A 22,715-nucleotide genomic window follows, 5' to 3' on the forward strand; every position below is an offset into this window, starting at 1 on the left:
AGTAGTGATGCACCTGTTCCCAGATTCCCCTGATTCATGCATGGCACCTCCAGAACCTGTCAGTGCTTTTATGGAAAAGCTTACAGAAGTGGGCTGTTACTCTGTTATAACTGCTAGACCCATTTATGAACATTATCAACCTCTGACTCCTATAATTTCAGGAGTTCTTGAGCACAGGCACTAGGTTTCTGCAATATTAAATAAATTTTATTTATTCTCCCCCATTACTAGTTCTTCTTTTGAACTTAAAGCTTGCTCAGTTCTCACTTTTTTAAAATCCTCACACCTCCACACCCGCACACCTGCACTTGATTACCTGGCTGGCAACAATCTGTTTCTTCCTACTTGGTGAACACGTCATCTCCTCTCTAAGCCCATGCTTCAGTTCTTGGTTCTGAGCACTCCTTGTGCACATCTCCTCATACTTATCATACTGACTACAGTTAACTTGTTTTACATCCATCCTTTCCACTTTACCAAAGGTAACTTGAGGACCTTGACCTTGCATCGGTGTCTTTTACCTATGGCTGGATTTCATTTGCCTTATATAGTAAATGCTCTATAAATGACTGCTGAGTAAATAAAGTGGAGGCAAACTCTAAAATGAGGAATGTGTTACTTTGGGAATTTGTCACCAAATCTCAATAAGGAAACTAGAATGGGACCATAACATTCATAAAGTTTATAACCTCAAGATTCATCTGCAATACAGTTTGAAAAGTAAGGTATTCTGATATATTACATTTGAAGACATCAGTTCAGTACCACACCAATGACTTTTAAAATTGCATTCACGATACATATCCATGGAAGGAAAAAAATTAAATACAAGAAGAAAAAGGGAAGAAAAGTCACCTGTAATCCCATGAGGAAAAGATGACCTTTTGTGAACATTTTCTTGTCTTCTACTAGACTTTGCTTTTACTATGCAAAATTTATGTACTCATGTAAATATACATCTTAAGTGACATTGTTTCATATATATTTTTGAAAATTTCCTTGGTCACTCAGAATGCGCATCTTTCCATGTTAATAAAAATATAGTTACAATAAGGCAGATAAGCATCAAGGTATATTTAACTGGTCCATCCTCTATTATTAGATATTTAGGTCATTTATTGTGTTTTGCTGCTTCAAACAATTTTCCCACAAATGTCTTTGTATTTACATTTTAAACACTTCTCTGATTATTTGCTGGTTAAATTTCTTGGTCAAGAGATACGTTATTTAAATTTCATTATTTATGGTTGAGTTACTTTCCAGAATGTCGAACCACTTTACACATCTATCAACAGCACACAAGAGTATCTGTTCCCCATATCTCCACCGAGACAGGGTAAACTGATTCTGTTTACTCCGTCAGTCTGATTTGGTTTCTCATGATTTTGTTGTTTTGTTTTTTGGTACTGGGGATTGTACCCAGAGATATTTTATGCTGAGTTACATCTCCAGTCCTTTTTAAATTTTGAGACAGGCTATCACTAAATCGCTTAGGGCCTCACTAAATTGTTGAGACTGGACTTGAACTTGCAATCCTCCTGCCTTAGCCTCCTGCGTCACTGTGATTACAAGTATGTGACACACACCCAGCTGGTTTCTCATATTTGCCTCTCATTGATTGCTAGTTAAATTAAACATTTTCATATTTTTATTGGCTTTTATTGATTGATTTTATTTTATTTTTTGTACTAGGTATTGAACAAAGGGGTACTTTACCACAGAGCCACATCCCCAATCCTTTTTATTTTTTGTTTTGAGACAGGGTCTCACTAAGTTGCTTAGGACCTTGATAAACTGCTGAAGCTGGCCTTGAACTTGCAATCCTCCTGCCTCAGCCTCCTGGGTTGCTGGGATTACAAGTGCATGCCATGGCACCCATCTTTCTTTTTAGAGTTGTGTGTTCATATCCCCTGATATCTTATATGTTGGAAAAATATATAGATATAGATGTATAGATATCTACATAGATATAGATATTTGAAAAAACCTAGATATCAGCCCTCTTTATGCTAAAAATATAGTGTGTGTTTTTCTTCAGCTGCTATTTGCATGTTGAACTTTACTTACAGCATCTTTTAAAATTTTTTCTTACTATGCATAAAGTTGAAGTAAATTTTCCTCTAGTTAATCTACTTTTTCCTTCAAGATTTCTGCTTAAGGTACCTTCCCACGCAAGGCAGAGATTACCAACAGCCTGCTAAACTCCTTCCCCTCATGTTCTTTATCGAGGGAACATCACTGTCTAAAAGATAGCTGTGAGCCTCCTTTGCAGTTGGTTACAGCCAGGTAACCAGTGAAGGCCGACAAGGGCAAGCCCTGCTGTGTGACATGGGGCTCAGCTCCTCAACAGTGAGACGGAGACCTTGCTTCTTTCTTCTTTCTGTGCCTACAAGGAAACAGCTAGAACTCCAGCAGCCATCTTGGACCAATTCCATCTTGAGGATCAAAGTCAAGCTTGGCAGAGGGAAAGAAAGAGGAGCCCAGAGTCCTGATGTCACAAAGCTGTCACGCCACCTTGGGATATCCATCTCTGAACTTCTTTCATGTGAGAGAACAAATAAGTCACTGTGGTCAGATCTTTGGTAAGAACCACTCTTATCTCCTGAGAGTGATTGCTGACTTATGCCAACTCAAGGTTATTTCAGTGTTTACTTGTATTTTCTTCTAGTTATTTTCATCTACTCTATTATCCTATGTTTTTAGTACATGACTGAAAATATATATAATCAGGACTTAACAGTGTACATTAAATAATGTTTTGGTAGACACTTCTCTGAAATGGTGATTGCTAGACCTACATGTACATAGAATTATTACAGCAAATTTTTAGGAAGGGTTTAGTCATAGAGTTTTATTCTATTTAGGGAATTTTTTTGAAGCTAGGCCAATTATCTTGACATGGAATCCTTTTACAAGCACATCTTGAAAAGTAGTATTAATTATCCATTTTCTCAGCTAATCATGGGATTTTATCCTGAGAAATTATTTTCAGAGAATATGACTATAAGTGTGGGACTCTATATCCAGTTGAGAGTTTATTAATGAAGATAATTGGATATACACTAAAATTTGTATAATGAAGAGATGGAGCATAACAAGATTGTACCATAATTTCACTACAGTCAGAACTTTAAATATTATTGGTTTTAAAATATGTTTTGGACATCAATACAAAATGTTTCTTGTAAAACTTAACATATTAAAACAAATAACCCAATCAATAAATGGGCTAAGGAACTGAACAGATACTTCACAAAAGAAGAAATACAATTGATCTACAAATATATGAAAAAATGTTCAACATCTCTAGCAATCAGAGAAATGCAAATACTCTAAGATTTCATCTCACTACAGTCAGAATGGCAATTACCAAGAATACAAGCAATAATAAATGTTGGCAAGGATGTGGAGAAAAAGGTGCATTCATACATTGCTGGTGGGAATGCAAAATGGTGCAACCCTTATGGAAAGTAATATGGAGATTCCTCAGAAAACTTGGAATGGAACCACCATTTGACCCAGTTATCCTGCTCCTCAGTTTACACCCAAAGGACTTAAAATCAACATACTGCAGTGATGCAGCCACATCAATGTTTTTAGCAGCTCAATTGACAATAGCTAAAGTATGTAACCAACCTAGGTGTCCTTCAACAGATGAATGGACAAAGAAAATGTGGTGTGTGTGTATATATATATATATATATATATACATACAATGGAATATTACTCAGCTTTAAAGAAGAATGAAATTATGGCATTTGCAGGTAAATGGATGGAGTTAGAGAATATTATGCTAAGGGAAATAAGTCAATCCCCCCAAACCAAAGGCTGAATGTTTTCTCTGATATGTGGATGCTAATTCACAATGATGGGCAACACTCTAGGTAAGAATAGAATTATTTTAGGTAGAAGGGAGTGAAGGAAGGGGAAGGTGTATGGGGGTAGGAAGGATAGTAGAGTGAAACAGATATTATTACCTTATATACATATATGACTGCATGACTGATGTGATCTTACAACATGTACAATCAGAAAAATGAGAAATTATACTCCATTTATGTATGATTTATCAAACACATAAATGCATTCTGCTGTCTTGTATAACTAATTAGAACACAAAAATATTAATTAAAAAACAACATATTATTCTTGCTCTGTAAAAATTAGTCTAAATGAAAATTGTTAGCTTTTAATTTAATGTAACTAATATTTCCTCAACTAACATTGATTGAGCACTTTCTATGGATTGAATCTCACAAAGACTTGCCCAACAGTAAGTAGAATTCCTATTTTGGAAAAGAGGAATTTACCCGTACTAACTTACTTGTCCAAGCCACTCATAGGCTAATTGGAAGAGCCAGCTGTTAACCTAAAGCCTAAACTCCTAGCAACTCATGTCAGGACTTGGGCCAGGCCTGTAGGAAATAAAAGATGAGGAAGACACAGTTTTCCACAGGTAATAGTAAAGGAAATTTGGTACCTACCTGAGCCACACAGATCCGTTATGTTAATACGAGTGGGCAGGGAACTGCCTTTTGAATTGACTGCAGACACAACTACAGTCCAAATCCCAGTTCGGGGAATGACCCAGGTCCAGAAGGTATGTCCTGTGATGTTTTGTAGTGTGATTTTCTTCCCAGTCACTTCTTGCAAAGTCACCTGATAGTGGAGAATTTTTCCTCTTGCCTCTGATACACTCAGATTCTACAACAAAACATATCCATGTGCCGTTAACTCTCAGGTTAAGATCTCTGACTGCTCTGCCCCTGGCCCTCTTGGTCCCTGCTGTAGGCAGCAAAGTCTGAGTGACCTCTTCATGTGCATCTCCTCATTTCCACTGCACACTTCATGCAATGATCTATCAACTACCATTGATCTACAACTGCCATTTAGAAAAAAAAAATCAGTTAACATTGTTAAAAAAATAATTCTTCAGAACACAGCAATTTTCCTTTCTTGCATCAAAATGCAATGTACTAATGGTAAACAACTTTATCCATCCAATTGAACAAGGATGAATTCAGAAGACCTGAATCTGAACTACAGTTATGCCAATCACACAGACCCTGGACTAGGCTCTTAGCAACTGTGGGCCTCTGTTGCTAAATTTGTGAAACATACACATCCATACACGTATAACTTTTTATATAAGAAAGTGTAATGTGGCTCAAAACACCAAACACAAGACTTTCAAGAGCTAAACCAGTAAAATCTATACTTAGTGAATTGAATTAGCCATCTGTGCTAGGAAATGAAGAAACTGTTCATAAATATGTGACTAACAAGTTTTGGAACTGCAAAAATTCCAATTGAGATCATTTGGGAGCAATCCCAGGAAGTAAGCAGAAAACTAATTATTTGTATTATACTCCTGTTTGGACAAGGACCATGGAAAGCAGAGGCATAGAACATGGAGAGTTGTCAAGCCTAACACTGGCAGTGCCCATCCCTGCCTAGTGCAGGGAGAGGAAGACTTGGCTCACCAGGGGTAAGTGGTACAGTTTCTTGGCACGAGTATCTCTTCCATGGGAGAGGGCCTCCAGCTGCCTTTGCTGAAAGACACACCTAGGATCAGCAAATGTCCCTTGTTCAGGTTCCCTGCTCACCAAGAAATCTAAGAATTTGATGTCCTATGAAGCTTATCTGTCAGGAGAGACTAGGCAACATGAATGTCTGGTTCACTTAAAATTTCTATTTGTCACTTTAAGGGAATAAATTGGCCTTCTGATTATAATGTGGTTTCTGAAACAATTAGCATACTGGGAGAGAATGTTCTAATTTGCTGAGTCAAGCCTTCTGGTTGGCCTAACAGCTGTATTCTCCCTGCAGATGAATCCATGAGCATCCAACTATTTATATTTCCATTTCTAGGAGCATGATTTCTGCAGGTTTGTTCTGGGACCCTTTGTGTCCATGAGGCCCAAGCCTGGATCATAACCTTGGTCAGTGCACCAGGTGAATGCCAGGTAGTTAGGGAATCTCATGGATGAACATTCAGTTTTTCCCTACAGTTAGCATTTCAGATGTCCATCGCAGCTGAACTCACAGGCTGGTTGTGTAGACTAAAATAAGCAAGTGCTTTGTAAAGTACTATATTCTAAACTGTTATTAATAAATACGCCCATTGTCAGAGAAGAAAAACAACAAAAACTAAAGCAAAAGCTTATTAGGAAAGACCATTCCCTCAGCTATCTTTCACTCCATCCTTCCCTGTTTCTTCTCTGAGATCCAGAGGTAAGTGTATTGCCCGACTCTGCCCCACATCCCCTCACCAAGGCATTTCCCAAGATCTAACCAAGCTCACAAACTTCCCCATTCTTGCCAGGGACCCATGAGGCTTCAGTTCTACTCTAACAACTAAAGAAAAAGAGCACTAATTTGGAAGGGAAAAAAAAAAGCACCTTGCAAACCAACCTTTGTTACTCTTTCTCTGTCCTCATAGACACCCCAGAAATCTCATTTGACTAAATGGTAAAAGACTGAAAGAAGCGGGTAAATGTCATCTCGGTTCCATGGAGTTTGCATAGTGACCGCCATGAAAACCCAGCTGATCACAGCCTTCTAGCCAATAGAGGTGTGGATCAGAAGGATTGTGAAGTTCCCAGAGAAATGTAAAGGACTCAGACCCTTGCATTTCTCCTCTATTTCCCATATTTTAGAGTGAGAAAGACTGTGAAAAGGTTGGGTGGAGTGGAAGTGGTAGACAAGTAAAATGGCATTCTGGGGCCATATTTGGTCACACATATGGCAATACATATGGCATTATATAAATATGGCTCACAAAAAATGTCAAGCTCAAGTCTGGGGATAAAGTTTATCCCCTCTCAGGTAATTGGTCTCATTAACCAAATTGGAAAATGGGCCTCACTGGCCCTACAGGGTCCATGGAACAAAAGAATCTCAATAAGCCAATAGGTAAACATGTATTTAGCCAAGTGGGCACTTTGTCTCCCAAAGTCTCTGAAAACAATATAACTCATTTGGTTTTAAAAAAGAAATGCAACATAAAGCTTGCAAATAATGTGTATGATCCATCATTCCTGGATTATGCCTGGTCTAGATGGAATGGAATATCATTATGTAACCACCAAACTGGAAGAGCTTCTATAGATTGACAATAAAGCCAACATTTTATTTTATAAATGCAGAAACAGGGATCCACTGCAATGAAATGACTTGTTTAAGGCTGCTCAAGGAATAGATGGAGAAGGAGTAGGAGTAGAATCCAGAGCTCTCAACTTCTAGACCAGTATTCCCTCTACCGTGACGTGCTGCTCCTCAAGCCTGAGACAATGGAGTGGCAGGTTGCATGTTGCGTAACTGGAATCCCCAGTCACCTTTCTAGCCCGATGTTGCAGAGCTGCTTCTCTAATTGTGGGGTTGGGATATGTTGTGACATACAACATCAACACTGGGCATGAGTTCAGAAATTTGGGAAGGGTGGTGGTCCAGAATTCTTTTTTGGATCAGCCGGCTCTGAGTCACCAGGAGACAAGCTGTGCACCCAGAAGGACTGCAGTACTGAGGAGCCAGCTGAGAAGTCTTCCCAGGTAAACGTGTTTATACCCTAGTGCTGCTTCTTTGTGTGGGTGACAGGTAGAAAATAACATTTGTTCGTAAACCATGGGTCATAAGCTTTACCTCTATTGTCACATTTAACCCTTACTACTCTCCCCATTCTGATGAGGATGCTGAGGTTTAGAGTTCAGAAGTTTCCATACTCCCCACAAGAAAGGCATGTGAGATTGCAGAGCGCCCTCTGGTGGATGCGAGGCAGAACCCAGCTACCCAAATGTGTGGCATCCCTGTTTAGTCCTGGAAACTTGTACCATCACTGGAAGTACTGATGTGGATCTCAGACCACTGTTTCTTCTGTCGTCTTCACTCCTTCCTATGGGTAAGAACATGCAAAAAAGGGAAAGCTGTCCTGTTGATTGCCCCCTTCGGTTGTGTTTCTGCTCCACCCTGTGGGAAATGTTTGAATCAGTATGGAAACTCTTTCTGACTAAGGTTTGAGAAGTGGAGAGTGAACAGCTCCCTCAGGAAACCTACTGTGAGAGTTATACAACCTGAAAAGTCTTCCAGAGGCAGAGATAAGGTGGCGAGTGAAATCCATGACAAGACAGAATTCAACACAGTTCTGACTAAGAAGCAACTGTTTTGATTTTCTTTTTTTTTTTTTTTTATTAAAACTCTGGGGCTGGGATGCAGTTCACGGATAGAACGCTTGCTTAGCATGCATGAGGCCCTGGGTTTGATCCTCAGCACTACGAAACAAAAATAAATGAAGGTCTGTTGGAGGAAAGGTGTTTCTGTGAATTAATGCTTCATTTCTTCTTAGAACTTAAACCTACTGGAGTTTAATGCTTTACTTCAGAACTTCTGATGCAAATAATGAGAAAAAAAATCTGTTAGAGCTTAGCCAACATCAAAAAAGAGTGGCTATAATCAATGCTCCTTAGAAAGTTAGGGGAATTTGAACCCATTAGTTACAGCATGTATTGCTGACTTCGTGGGGGTTTTTTGGTTGGTGGCTGATCTTTTTTTTTTTTTTTTTTGCTGGGGATTGAACCCAGGGCCTCTCACAGGCTGTGTAAGCACTCTACCCCTGAGTTGCAGCTCCACAGCCTAGTAACTCTGTCACCTTGGGCAAGTTATTTTTCCTCTTTGATTCTCAACTTTCTTATTTTTAAAATGTGGATAATTTCTTGTGCAATCTAGGCTTACTGGAACATCCATGAGCTAAGGGAAGTGAGCTGTTTCAAAGAGCATGTGGCACTTGACAGATGATAAGACAAAGACTCTCGGTGAGTTCCCTTCTCTTGGTTACTCTGAAGTAAAGCAACATTATTACGATTGGCACTTTTCCTACCGTACTCATTCAACCCTCTCCCAATCTCTAGAGACCCAGGCCATCTTGACTCTTGGCTTCACTTGCAGTTCTGTATGGACGGTTTACCAATGCCATGCAGCTGATTATAAAGTACACTTAATTTGTGAGTTTAAACCTGGGTGCCTTGATTTCAGAGTTCATGACTACCTTCAGCAGTCCCAGTCCAAAGTAACTTGAAGTTTTTCTCTTCCTTCCTCCCTCCTTCCCTTCCTTCTTTTCTGCTTCAGACTATGTTGCCTAAGCTGGCCTTGAACTCCTGGGCTCAAGCGATTCTCCTACCTCAGCCTCCTCTGGCTGGGACTACCGGCACACACCTGCTGCACACTGCTTTTGAAATCATGCCATTGAAATCTTCAGTTCATGGCTCTCTCTCCCCGAGTCCATCAGCTCATCTTTGCATCCTCAGAGTCAGGCACAACATTTGCATCCTGCAGTGACTCAGTGCACACTTTCACACTGAGCTTGTTGATCTTCACAACAACCTCATGGGGTTTATTCCATTAATAGCCACACTTTACTCACAAGGAAAGTAAAGCACAAAGAGGTTAAGAAACTTGCTCAAGAATACATGACCAGGGAAGCTGGAACTTGAACCCAGGGAGCACGGCTCTATCTACAATTCTCAATGATGGGATGTTGCTAGCACTTGGTAGACACTTCGGATACTCTGCAGGACAGAACTGACTGAACCCAGTGAGACCTCATGACAGTTATCCTGACATAATGACTTCCATCTTGTTTTGTAGTTAAGAAAAACAGGAAAATAAGGGAAGCTTTCATGAGAGTAAAACTTTAACTCCTCTTCCATCTCTGCTTTTTATCTTCTGTTCTCCCTGTTACCCACCCTCTCGTTTTTGTCACCGGTCACATTCTGCTCTCTAACCAAAATTCCCTGTGTTCCAGCTGGCATAACACATGTGACTAGAAAGCAAGGGAAGGCAATGCTTTCTTTCCAAAAATATCTTTGGAAATGCCGTGCCAGTCAGTGATGGGACCAAGACTGGAAAGGAAAGGAGATGGAGTCCAACGTTGCAACAAGACCCTCAAAATGCTGCCATCTGCTGCTTTCATATTGAGATATTAATTCTGAGATTGAAAACCTCCTGTAATTACAACAGGGTTTCAGGTACCTGGCAGACAATCTTCCCCAGGGATTTTAAATGGACCCGTGTCCCATGTCAACATAAATCAAGTTACAGAGAGTAATTTCCACTTGCACTAAGTCTCTTTCAGAGGAGGAGGCCAAAGAAGGCATCCCCTGAGGGCACTGTGATATAGGTTGGAATATTCTTCATGTGACAGACACCACCAGCAGCCAGAGACAAATGAATGTCCTGAATAAGCTGTCCCTAGTCATACCAGTGTCTCTGAGGCTGTGCTGTGACTTGAGACTTGAGGTTTGCTATCCTGGTTTTCATTTTGCCTTCTATGGTTGGAGGGTAACTGTTTGTCAAAATGAGTTGCCCCACTGAACAGGTGAGTAAAAAAACACCAAATCTCTCCCCCACTTTTGGAACAAGAGTTTCCCTAACTATCTCCCTATTGCGTGTGGAAACGCTAGAGCTATGCAGTAGAGGAGGTGCTTTTGGCTGCAGGTGCTGCCAACAGGTGCTGCCTCCCTGCCAGGTGGGGCGCTCTTAACCTCTGTACTGTGCCGGCACTTAGAAGGCACACCAGTTTTTGAGGACTTAGTAGAAAAGGAAAAAGACCGTGAAATATCTGTCATTTTAAATAGTGATTACATTTTGAAATGTGAATATTCTGGATAGATTGGGTTAAAGTATATTATTAAAAATTAAAGAAGAGTGGAGGAACTTTAGATTACGTAGAGGGAAGTGGGGGGGTATGAAAGATGGTGGACTGAGACAGACATCATCACCTTATGTACAGGTATGATTACACGAATGATATGAATCTGCATCGTGTACAACCGTAGAAAAGAAATGATGTACCCCATTTGTGTACAATGAATCAAAATGCAGTCTGTAAAAAATAATAAATAAATAAACATTAATTTCACCTGCTTCCTTATACATTTTTGAAAGGGGGCTTACAATTACAAGAACATTTTAAATCACTCTAGTGGCTTGCAACGATGGCTTGCTTTATATTTCTGTGGAACAGTGGTTTCACTAAAGCGATGCTTTCCATAATGAATCCACAGTCCCTGACAAACGTTCTCACACCCTTCTTGTGGCCAGCTTGTCCTTCAGCATTCAGCTCCACTGTCACAGAGAGATGCCGCTACTTCTCACCCGTTCCCTGCTCCACGGGGTAAGCCCACCCTCTTTCCTCCAGCTGACCTCTAAACTCCTCCTCAACACTCCTGACCAGGACCTCCTGGTCCTGGTCATCCTGCTCCCCTTCCTGTCCTTGCACTGGACTGTGAATCCCAGGACATGCAGACTGGATTGGTCTTTCTCACTCTCCTATCTCTGCCAGGCAGCACCAGTCTAGTACTAAAGAGAAACGTTGATATATTTATTGGTTTGAAAGAATACATGAGTGAATTCAGCTTCCTTTGTGCATGGCTATTTCTCTTCCAGATCTCCACCATCATTTTTAAAAGTTTATGACTTGGTATGCTCAAGACTGAAGAAATTAAGAAGAAACTCTAAAGGCTACTGTGGCTTTAGCCATAGCCCTACCTTTTCAGGCACCATACATATGTGTATGTTGAAGGTGACTCTTTTTGAAGGATTCATGCCATCTTAACTGAAAGAAAAGTGTGCTGGAATCAGGGATTGAAAGGTTTAACCAAAGCAAAGGAAACCAAGTGAAACTGCCCAGGAGGAGCCACGGGGGACCTTGAGGGAGAGGCTTGCTGAGCCCTGTGAGGGGCTCTCACGCGACCCTGGGCTGCCCGGGACTGAGCACCATTTCCAACGTGCTATTGCATCTGTTTTAACAATGCCTAGGCATAGGCATTTTTATTTCATTTCATAGATTAGGTTGTATGTTTTGGCTTTAACCTAGAAAATACCTTTTCTCTTAAAAATAGCTATGATTAAAAAAAAAGTACAGGATAGTTTGAAAGAAATGGAGCTTTCAGGAGAAACCAAGGTGTGAGGAAATGAGTAACGGTGTGGAAACCATAACAACAAAGCAAAGGTCTCCTTCACCCTCAACACACCCACACACTCACACATGCTCACCCTCACACGTATGCACACTCACATTCACATGCTCACACCACGCCCGTCTGCTCTACCCACAAACACCTTCCAACGCTCACAGGCACGTTGCCAGCCTCACCCAGCCACGTACATTCACAACTCTCACACCCTTGCACACATGCATGAACACATGTTCACACACACACTGACACCCTCACACTCACATGTGTTTGTATACGCACAAACACACCTCTCACACACGAAACTCACATGCATTCACACGCATACAACACCCACCTCCCACAGGGGCTGCATCCTCTCAGCAAGAAGTGTTCTCCTCTAATGTAAACATCCTACAAAAGCGAAAGGTCATCTCACATGTCTCCTGACGTGAGGAACGTGCTCTTTGTTCACTGGCTTGCGGGGTTTTACCTGGGGCTTCCGTTGGTACCCTCCTCTGCCATTGTGGGGTGGCCCCTGCATTTGGTTTCCCCGTGTTGCTCAAAAAAGAAAAACCCCAGTGCACCGCGTCTCTATTCAGCGAGGCATGACTTGGGCCCACCACGAAGCGACCAACCTAGCTGACGTCAGATGAGTCCCTTGTGCCTCAGCACCACCCCTTTGAATCCCCAGGCCTGTCTGAGTGTGGCAGGAGGAACCCCAGCAGGAAAAGGGGGGCAGGCCGGGTTCACAGAGAAGGGGCAGCAATCTATGTCCTCTGCAACAGGGCTATGTTCCCTGAAGGCCTCTCATTGGAAACTCTCTTGAAACCTCAGCTTTCACATTTATAAAAGGAGGGATGGGACAGCATCCCTGTGGCTCTAGAGGTGTGTGGTTCTGAGGTCCAAAGCAAGACTGTTCATCCCAGGTGCTCTGGGTAGTGTTTTCATCCTCACTCTGGACAGAGTGGCCTGTTGGGGGCCACTGGACAGTCCTGGACTTGACAGAAAAGGACTTGATCCTATAATGGCCCTGCAAAAGTTAGGACTGGACCCAACTTTTCTTGGAGAGCCCCTCTGGTTGGAGAATCACTGAAGGATTTTAACAGCTCTGTGATGACTACATCTGGTGTCAATCATAGATACTTCTAGTATTGACCTTTTTGGTTTCTAACAAAGGCCGGTTTTAGTCCAGGTCACCCTTCTCAGGACAATTCTGGTTACATAAAAGAGTGTTCTAATGGCAAGAGGCGTCCAACCATGGTGTGGGCTGCCTGCAAAAGGGGTGTGTGTGTGTGTGTGTGTGTGTGTGTGCGCGCGCGTGCGCAGGAGGTGGGGGTGCCAGCAGAGACTTCTGTCTCTCCTGGCAGAAGTAGAAGTGCTGTTTACAATGAGAGGAAGGGCAGATTAAAGGGCATTGAAGACCCTTTGAGTTCCAAGGTCTCTAGAAACTAGTGAGGATGGGGACAAGGTCAAAGTGAGTCACTGAGAAGCATTTGCATGTGCACATTTGCTGAGCATTACCTGTGGTTAACAGACATTGACTTTGACTTTCCTCTGATACTGCTTTCAGACCACCGTGGTGATGCCCCCGTCTGCAGTCTCTGACACCCCAAGAAGCACACGGGCATGCTAGTAACACTTGGAGCCCCTCCCTGCTCATGGTTTCTAACCATTTGTGTCCCTCATTTATTGAGCCCACACTGGTCTTCTTGGCTTTGCAGATTCCATTATCGTTACCCTCTTTCTGCCGAGAGGAACCCTTGAGTAGAGAGACATGAAAGAAGATTCACAAAGCTATCTTTCAGATCACTGTTGAGGATTTTTTTTTTTTTTTTTGAGGAGAAATTTTCTTTCTTTGAGGGAGGAATTTGGGTGTTAACCAATTCCTTCCTTGTGAAAATGAAAACCAACAATTGAGCTATTTTCTACTGTAACATTCACAATTTGCAGCTTCTCTGCATGTCCATATCCTGCTTTGAGAATTTTCTTATTATTAAAAAGCAGATTTATTCTAAAATAAATGTTGAGCTGCAGAGTTAGTTTCAAAGGGAAGAGCTAGATCATGAGTCACCAGGCTATTTTTAGTACACCAGACATGGGAAGGGGAGGAGGGGAGAGAGAGAGAGAGAAAGGCGGGGGGGCCTCATTTCTTAAAATTGAAGAAGACAGCAACTGTTGAAGCCCATCGGAGGACATCATATTCATTATTGTGACCCTTCTGGTTTCCTGCTCATTGGGTTCATAATTCCAAAACTGTTTGCCCTCGACTGGAAGAGGTGTAGTGAGAGGAATATGAGTTTGAGGAATAAAGAAGTGTACACTCACTAGGAGACTTTTCTTATGATCAATCAATAGCTCAATTCAAATAGCATTTTCTTTCAACAAAGATGAGTCATGAAGTTGAGGAGAGGCTTCAGTCCCAGCCGTGCAGTTAGTGGATGGGTGACATTGAGCAAGAACTTCCTCTTCCTGATGCTTGGTTTTCTTATCTGCTAGGTGGATGTTATCACCTCACAGGGTTTTGTGAGGACTGAATGGTCAGGCAATGGTGGCTTCTGGCACTAGGTGAAACTCTCGTATTCTGCAGTAAGGGTTCTGGAAGGTGGCCTAATCTATCCCTGTTTTACGTCCATTGAGGAAGCGCTACTTTCTACTCCTATTCATGCTCTTTTCTACTACTACAAATATTCCTCTCTCTTTACACCCTCTCTCTTTCAGTGACTATAGAAAATACATTCCTAAATATCCATACCCACAGATTTCTCTGTTTCCCAAGTCTTGACTAAGTTACAATGATCACTGCTGGACACACTTATGTAAGGGAGGCGGGCAGAGGTAACAGTGGTCCACCTTATGCTTTAAATGTAGCCCTTGCTGCTCTGCCACTGTGACTTATTTTTAAAGTTGACATGTTTCTTTCTCTTCCTCTCTCCCTGCTCCTCCCTAATCTCTCCCCAACCCTAATCTTAGAGGAAACAGGATTACCTTTCTCCCTATTTTAGGCAGAGTTATCCAACCTTGGACACACACCCACCATAGGAATGGAGTAATCCAGACTTGGAGGATGGCACCGGAAGATCTCAGAAATGACTACCTCCCAAATTAACAAGTGAATTACAACTCCAATAGAGACAGGTGGAACGTAGCCTTTGAGTCACCTCTTTACAAGCCTCCTGCTCCCCTTGAGGGGCAGAATCAAGGCCTTCTTTTCCCTTTTTCTCAAAACCATATCCTCATTATTGGATTGGCATCAGGGACCAGGACCAAACTTTTGGTAACAGAGAGAGAGAGAGAGAGAGAGAGAGAGAGACAGAGAGACAACAGTAAAAAGAGACAGTGCAGTCAGAATCAGAGGATGGAAATGCTGGAACGGAAGGACCTCGATCCACCCGGAAGTGGAATGAAGAAAGGCTCCAATGGCAGGAGGGTGGGCCTGGGCTGGAGTCCCCCACCTCATCTGGCAGGTACGCAGCAGTGCAGCAGGGATCAGGGGTAAGTCTGACAAAGTGAGCTCCTACACAGGCATTGAAGCCTCATATCAAAGCCACAACAGAGGGGCTGGGGTTGTAGTTCAGTGGTGGAGCTCTTGCCTAGCACGTGAGAGGCACCAGGTTTGATCCTTGGCACTACATGAAAATAAATAAATAAAAGTACTGTGTTCATCTACAACTAAAAATGTAACAGGGATTCACTTGATGAATTGACTATAACCCTTGTCGCTTTGAAACTTCTGTGTTTTTTTTTCTGCAACCTTTTCCCTGAACTTCTCCCTGATCTTCTTTTCCCTAAACTTCTCCCTCTTGATCTCCCTCCCTAATCTCATTTTCTCTGAATCACCTCTTAAAACCCACCCCTGTACCCCATGATGGGCAGAATCACAGCCTCTGGGTCAGGAGTTCCCTGGGTTTCTCCTTGGCTAGCAAAGCAATAAACCTTCTTTTTCTGGTTTCTCAAAACCATGTCCTTTTTATATTGAATTGGCATCAGGGACAAGGACTGAGCTTTTGGCAACAAAGATATGTTTTTAAAAAGCCACAACAAAAATAGAAGGTATTTTTCTGCCTTGAAGACATATAATCATTCAAATATATAATCTCCTTGAGTTTAAAGTTGACACTGAAAACTTACCTTCCAGAAAAGAGAAATCCGTTGTCTATTGTAGTCCACAGGCTGTTTCGTGTACCAGACATCTAAGGTCCCCGTAGGCTCTGATTTGAAGGGGTGGGAAACCACATTTTCATAAATATTTGCACAATAGAAAACCTTTAAAAGTGGTTATTCAATGAATAACTCTAGAGGGTAGGATTATAGAATAATTTTGATTTTCTTTGTAAAACAGTATCTTTTATTTAACAACAAACAAGTATATCTTTGGTCAAAAAGTCAGAAAAAACAAGGTTACTTTAAAAAGATTTTTTTTAGATGATGAGAAAATTCATTTCCTAAGTTTCCCTTAACATGTATTAATACATGTTTCATTTGTACACAGGAATTTGATTTTAAAAACTCAGAGAGAGTATGTTTGGTTATTTCTTTTTTAGTGGACTGTAGAAAGAATTCTTAATACAAAAATAAAGACATAAGGAAAATAAATATTGCAAAAACACAAAACACAAATGCAAATGACAAGCCTTATATTTATGTTCAATCCTGACTTAGGTTATAGTTTAGTTATTTGGGTTTGATCTTTAGACAATTACCCACTTGAAAGGAAGGACCACCTCATTTATCTTAAAATTCCCAATACCCAGAGCAGTGTTTAATAGGCACCCAGTAATTGTTAAAAGATGAATAAATGAATGAACAAATCAGACAATATTATCTATTTGATGCCAAAACAAAGACTGAACTGATAGAATTGATAGAAGAAATAACCATCTATTCATACAGCAATGGTCAAATACAGTCTAATTTCATTTGAGAAAGTCAAGCATACTTGAAAAGAAGAGAACAATCAATTTGTGGTGTGTGTGTGTGACAGAGAGAGAGGTGGGTGAAGTAGTTTTATTTCCTCTACTAATATGTTATTAGATTTGCTTTGATTTATAGCCAGGAGTGGAATCAATAGAAACAATACCTGAAAACAGGCTTTGTTTGTAACAAACCAATTTCCCCTTTTTTTTTTTCTTTTTTGAATACTGAGGATTGAACCCAGGGTACTTAACAACTGAGCAATATCCCAAGCCCTTTTATATTTTCTTTAGAGACAGAGTCTTGCCGAGTTGCTTAGGGCTTCCCTAAATTGCTGAGACTGACTTTGAACTAGTGATCCTCCTGCCTCAGCCTCTCGAGTCACTGGGATTACAAGGGTGTACCACCAGGTCTGGCCAACTTCCTTAACAGTGAAAGAGTATTTTTTTTTTTTCCCCAGAACATTTTTTTTTTTATTGTAAACAAATGGGATACATGTTGTTTCTCTATTTGTACATGGAGTCAAGGCATATCATTTGTGTAATCATAAATTTACATAGGGTAATGTTGTTTGATTCATTCTGTTATTTTTTTCCCTTCCCCCCTACCCCTCCCACCCCTCTTTTCCCTGAAAGAGTATTTTTGAGGTGAGACTACATTGGGGTTCCTTCTGGAGTAGAAAATTCCATTTAACCACATGGAAATTTCTAGAAAATTAAGTTTTACCACCTGGATAACAAGACAAGCAGCCAAGGAGAGAAGAGCAAAAGGGAAAGGGAGGGAACAGATGTGCCTGCCTTACTGGGCAGGCCCTGTGTGAGCCTGTTCACATCCCATCTCACATCCTCCCTGTAAAAGAGTGCTCCACTTTATGCTTTGAATGTAGCCCTTGCTGCTCTGTCACTGCCACTTATTTTTAAAATGGACAGTCTCTTTCTCTTCCTCTCTCCCTGCTCCTCCCTAATCTCTCCCCATCCCTAATCTCAAAGGAAACAGGATTACCTTTCTCCCCATCCTAGGCAGAGTTATCCATCTTTGAACACACACCCACCATAGGAATGGAGTAATCCAGACTTTGGGGAAGTCACCAGAAGATCTCAGAAATGACTACCTCCCAAATTAACAAGTGAATTACAACTCTAACAGAGACACGTGGAACGTAGCCTTTGAATCACCTCTTTAGAAGCCCCCTGTTTCTGCTGATGGGCAGAATCACAGCCTCTGGGACAGGAGTCCCCTGTCTTTCTCCTTTGCCAGCAAAGCTATGAAATTTTCCTTTTTCTCAAAACCATGTCCTCATTATGGGACTGGCATCAGGGACGAGGACCGAGCTTTCAGTAACATCTCCACTCCCCACAAGGGTTCAAGTGTAAGCTCCAAGAACCAGGTTATCTAAGAGCTCTGTGATCCGAAAGAAACATTAGCTGTGTCCTTCAGCCAGCTTCCCCATGTCACATGAGGAAGTTAATTCTGCACCTTGAATGGGGCTATCTTGAGAATTTAAATGGAGAGAGATGGCACATGGTAAGCTCTCAGCAGATTTAGCTTTCGCCATTTTCTTCATTTGAAAACTGAAGTGCTGAGAGGGTAAGAAATTTGTTCAAGACCCCAGAACTAGCCTGGCGTGGTGGCACACACCTGTAATCCCAGTGACTCAGGAGGCTGAGGCAGGAGGATCATGAGTTCAAAGCCAGTCTCAGCAAAAGTGAGGTCCTGAGCAATGCAGTGAGACCCAGTCTCTAAATAATACAAAATTGGACTGCAGATGTGGCTCAGTGGTTGAGTGTCCCTGAGTTCAATCCTCGGTATCAACAAAACAAAACAAAATGCCAGAACTAGTAATCAGGGAAGGCAGGCTTTGAACACAAGACTGTTTGAATCCATAGTAGCCATAGCCTCAGCTCTGCATCACCCAGTGGCCTGGCCCTGAGAAAGCTTATGATTTCTTTAAAATCCTCCCACCCCCATCAGGAGGACCTGTTTTGTGGCTATTTTTTCCTTTGCTCACTTCCTCTTTCTGCTTCTCTCATTCTCTTCACTTTTCGTGTTTTCTAAACACCCCCTGCTCTTTGCTAAAGCCGTTTCAACCCCCCATCCTCCCATCGGTGATACTATTTAACCTTGTGTCAAGGACTGAGAGTTAAGAAAAACTTCCACTAAACATTCTGAAAACGCTCTAAATTCTTCAGGATTATGAAGAGAGTCCCAAAAAGCAAACCCGGGCCTTCTTTCTCCTAGTCCAGATGCCAAAAAGAAAACAGTACAGGCAACTGAAGAAAGGGAACCTGACGCTGAATACACTGCCACCTCCTACGAGCCAGGTAATGCTTGGACACTTCATACACATATCCGATGCTCACACAATGCAGAGGGTGCAGAGGAGCACACTGTTGTTCAGTTGAGGACGAGGAGGCTGAGGATAGATGGTTTACAAAAGGCTTAGAAGCTGGGCATGGTGGTGAATGCCTGCAATCCTAATGACTTGGGAGGCTAAGACAGGAGGATTGCAAGCTCAAAGCCAGCTTCAGTAACTTAGTGAGGCCTTGTCTCAAAATAAAATATAAAACCAACTGGGGATGTGGCTCAGTGATTAAGCATCTCTGGGTTCAATCCCTGATACTTCCTGCCAAAAAAAAAAAAAAAAAAAAAAAAACTTAACTGGTAAACGGCAAAAAGGAGAGCTGAGCCTCCAGTTCTGGCTTCTCCAAGGGCCCAACTTCCCATTTCCCATTACAGCCCATTATACTGTGCAAAGATATGAACATTCTGCAAACTTGATGGTCTAGACCTTGACTATGTAATTAGGATCAAGTGTGCTCAGCATCAAAGCAGTTGACTTGCTCATAGCAGTAAATGCCTTCATTTCATTACACACTGGCAACAAATTTAAAATAAATGTTCATTGCCTCATTAAAGTTCCCCAACCTAATAGATTATTACAGAGCAAAGAATCAAATCCTAGAATTACACCCTCTTCCCAGAATAAATTGCAGTGAAACTGAAATTTTAAAGGTGCCCACCTGTGGTGTATGCCTCCACAGGAGAGAAATCATTAGTTGAATCTGTATGAGTTTCAAAGTGCAAAATTTCATGAGCAGGCGTGTCAAATCTCTCCTGCTTAAAACAACATAAGGGCTAACAGTAAGGAGAATTCTTTGACATTCAACAGTCACAAAATCACTTAAAGTTCTAACCTCAGTGTTATCTATCAAAAGACAGGTAAAACTATTGTAGGGAAGTGAGAAAAAGAAAGTCAAAGGCCAATGTGATCAAGTGAATTCAACATAAATGGGTAAAAATGACTAAAAATACAAATATGAGAAATGGAAGTCAGCTCTTCTGAGATGAAACTACCTTCTGTGTAAAGGGGAAAGCAGGAGACTGAAAGAGGAGGAAGCTTCCCATGTGAAAAGAAAGGGGCTCCTATATTAACCAGGAAACAGCCCAAATGGTTAATTGTGGGAAGCCATTGTGATGGGCTGACAGATCTGGTTCCATGAGAATGTTATACGTCAGACTCTAAGGGAAATGACTGAACAGACTCCATTTTGCTCTGAGACTCCATGTTATGTAGGAAATAAGCTTCTCCCATGGGAACACCCCGCCTCTGTGCCCATCATCAGTTACTTAGTGTGACATGTTTAACAATACAGAATGATAATTCCTACGTAAAGAAAAATTGCTCTCTTTTGATTCCTATTGCTCCTAAACAGTGTACCATGCAGACAGTGATTGTGCGGATGTTAGCAACCATTCTTTAGTTTGTACCTAGGTAAGGGTCATTTTGACCCACTTCCCCCTCTGTCGATGATCTCATGTTGTTAATGTGTAATTTCGAATCATAGCAACAGACACTTGTGATTAATGTAATTTTTGGTATAAGAACCCCTACACCCTGTGGTTGGGGCTGTTCTCCCAATAGCCATTTTTTGGGGCATTATGTGAGACAGTCAGTTGGCCGGCTTAATAAAGACTCTCAAATTTGGACTTCTCAGTGGTGATTGGTCTGTTCTTAAGTTGCACCCTATAACACCGTCTTTATTTAGTAGAATTTGACTAGGTTGAGCTATGGGATGCAGAGACCTGGCTTCTAGGAATTGCTGGGAAGCATGTGGCACTGCGTGGGAGTGGTTCCCTGTTTCCTTCTGGAATTTTCCCCCAAGAGAATGGCTTCCCTAACTCCACCCTATCCTGTCCATCACAGAAGCAGCTCCTCCCAGTCCTGGCCCCCTTTACCTGTATCTTATAAATAAAGGAGATTTGAGCTACTCCGTGTTGTGGTAAGAGACCAGAGCTGGTATGGCCAGACCCGTCATGCCCCCTCTCATTTGAAAGAGTATTGGTTCTTGTGTGCTTATTGAGTAGATGAGTTTTTTTGGGTAATAGAAAAACCGCCAATATCTTCCTCTGGCAGTTAACCCTTTTCTCCTGCATGCAGGACGTGGCAGAGAGAACCCCCACAGTTAATGACTTTGAGAGTTCATTCTGCAATGCTGAGAATCTAGGATTCTATGAAACCGTTTAGGTGGTAAACCAGTGAGAACCAAGCCGTGCACTACTCTTGAGACTAGCATTCATATCTGAAGCCGAGGCAAGTGCAGGGACCCTGAACCCGAGAAACTGGATTGCAGGGAGAAAATTGCAGTCACTTTGCAGGAATTTCCCAGTGAGGGAAAGTGGGGAGATCCCGAAGGATGCGAATGGAGAAGGAACAAAGAGATTTTGTCTCATCCTGGTCCAAGTCATGCTCAGGGCAGGAAAGGCAGAGGTAAGCCATTCATCCTCTTGGTTCCTTGATGTGCACTTTTTGGGATGTGATGACATTAATCTAAAGTCTAGTTTCTAATACTCAATTCAAACAGGCCTTCCAGTGACTTGAGTAGACAAGTGTTTAGAAGTAGGTCCACACCTTCAGACTGCCACCTGCTGTGCCTCCTGCGAAGTCTGGTAGCCTCCCCTGTCTCCCCTGCCTGATGACTTAGCACTGGCTCACTCTCTCCCTTTCTACCTCTTTCCTGTCATTACTCTTGGTGGCTTGTCATGCACATGAGGGCTGTTCCCAAGGGCTGGTATTGCCAGTCCCCCACCTGTCCACTTCTAATCATCTGTTTCTCTCCACTCATGACTACATCTGACTTCACTGAGTGAAGGATAACAGTCAGACAGAATTCCCTCATGTCCTCCACTACGAGAACTTTCAAACTGCTACTAGGGAAGCTGAGGCACAGGAATTGTAAGTTTGAGACTAGCCTGGGTGACTTAGTGAGACCCCATCTCAAAATAAAAAAAAGGGTTGGGGTGTAACTCAGTGGTAGAGCAGTCTGGGTTCAATCCTCAGTACAAGAAAAAAAAAAGAAGAAGAAAGGAAGGAAAGAAAGAAAGGAAAGAGAGAGAAGGAAAGGAAAAGGAAAAGGAAAAGGAAAGGAAAAGAAAAGAGAAAACACTTCAGACTTCCCCATTAGCAGCCCGACAATACTCTCACTGTTATAACGGTGAAGCATCTTACTTCCATCCCCATCCAAATTGTTAACCAGAGCTCGGACTCCCCTCCTCTTGCTTTGTCAAGGACCTTTCTCCTGCATTTATCCCCCACGTCCCTGTATCATTCATTTTTCCCTGTTGGGCACTTATTTTTCCCTTGCAAGTACACTGCATTATCTCTGAGTTTAAAACAAAAACAAATAGAATTTCTTAATACCAAACACCACCTTACATCTCTTCCCTTTCATAGAACTCTCTGAAAAGCACTATGAATCGCTGCAGTCTTCATTCCTTTACTTCACATTTGCTCTCACCCCATGATAGCTGAGATTCCTGGCCATGCTACAGCTCCTGCCTGTCCATGTTGCCAAA

At 41.8% G+C, this 22,715-nt stretch overlaps 1 protein-coding gene across 1 annotated transcript in view; it reads right to left on the reverse strand.

The window, feature by feature from the left end:
* Il12rb2 (interleukin 12 receptor subunit beta 2) overlaps positions 1–22,715 on the reverse strand; it is a 75,081-nt gene that overhangs the window by 33,084 nt on the left and 19,282 nt on the right. The window contains exons 8-9 of the mRNA XM_047557707.1: positions 16,080–16,159; positions 4,485–4,704 (exon numbers count right to left, since the gene is read on the reverse strand). Of these exons, the coding sequence (XP_047413663.1) occupies positions 4,485–4,704; positions 16,080–16,159 (300 nt within the window). The remainder of the gene's footprint in view (positions 1–4,484; positions 4,705–16,079; positions 16,160–22,715) is intronic.

This window comes from Sciurus carolinensis, chromosome 1, assembly GCF_902686445.1.
Source record: "Sciurus carolinensis chromosome 1, mSciCar1.2, whole genome shotgun sequence".
Lineage (NCBI taxonomy): Eukaryota > Metazoa > Chordata > Mammalia > Rodentia > Sciuridae > Sciurus > Sciurus carolinensis.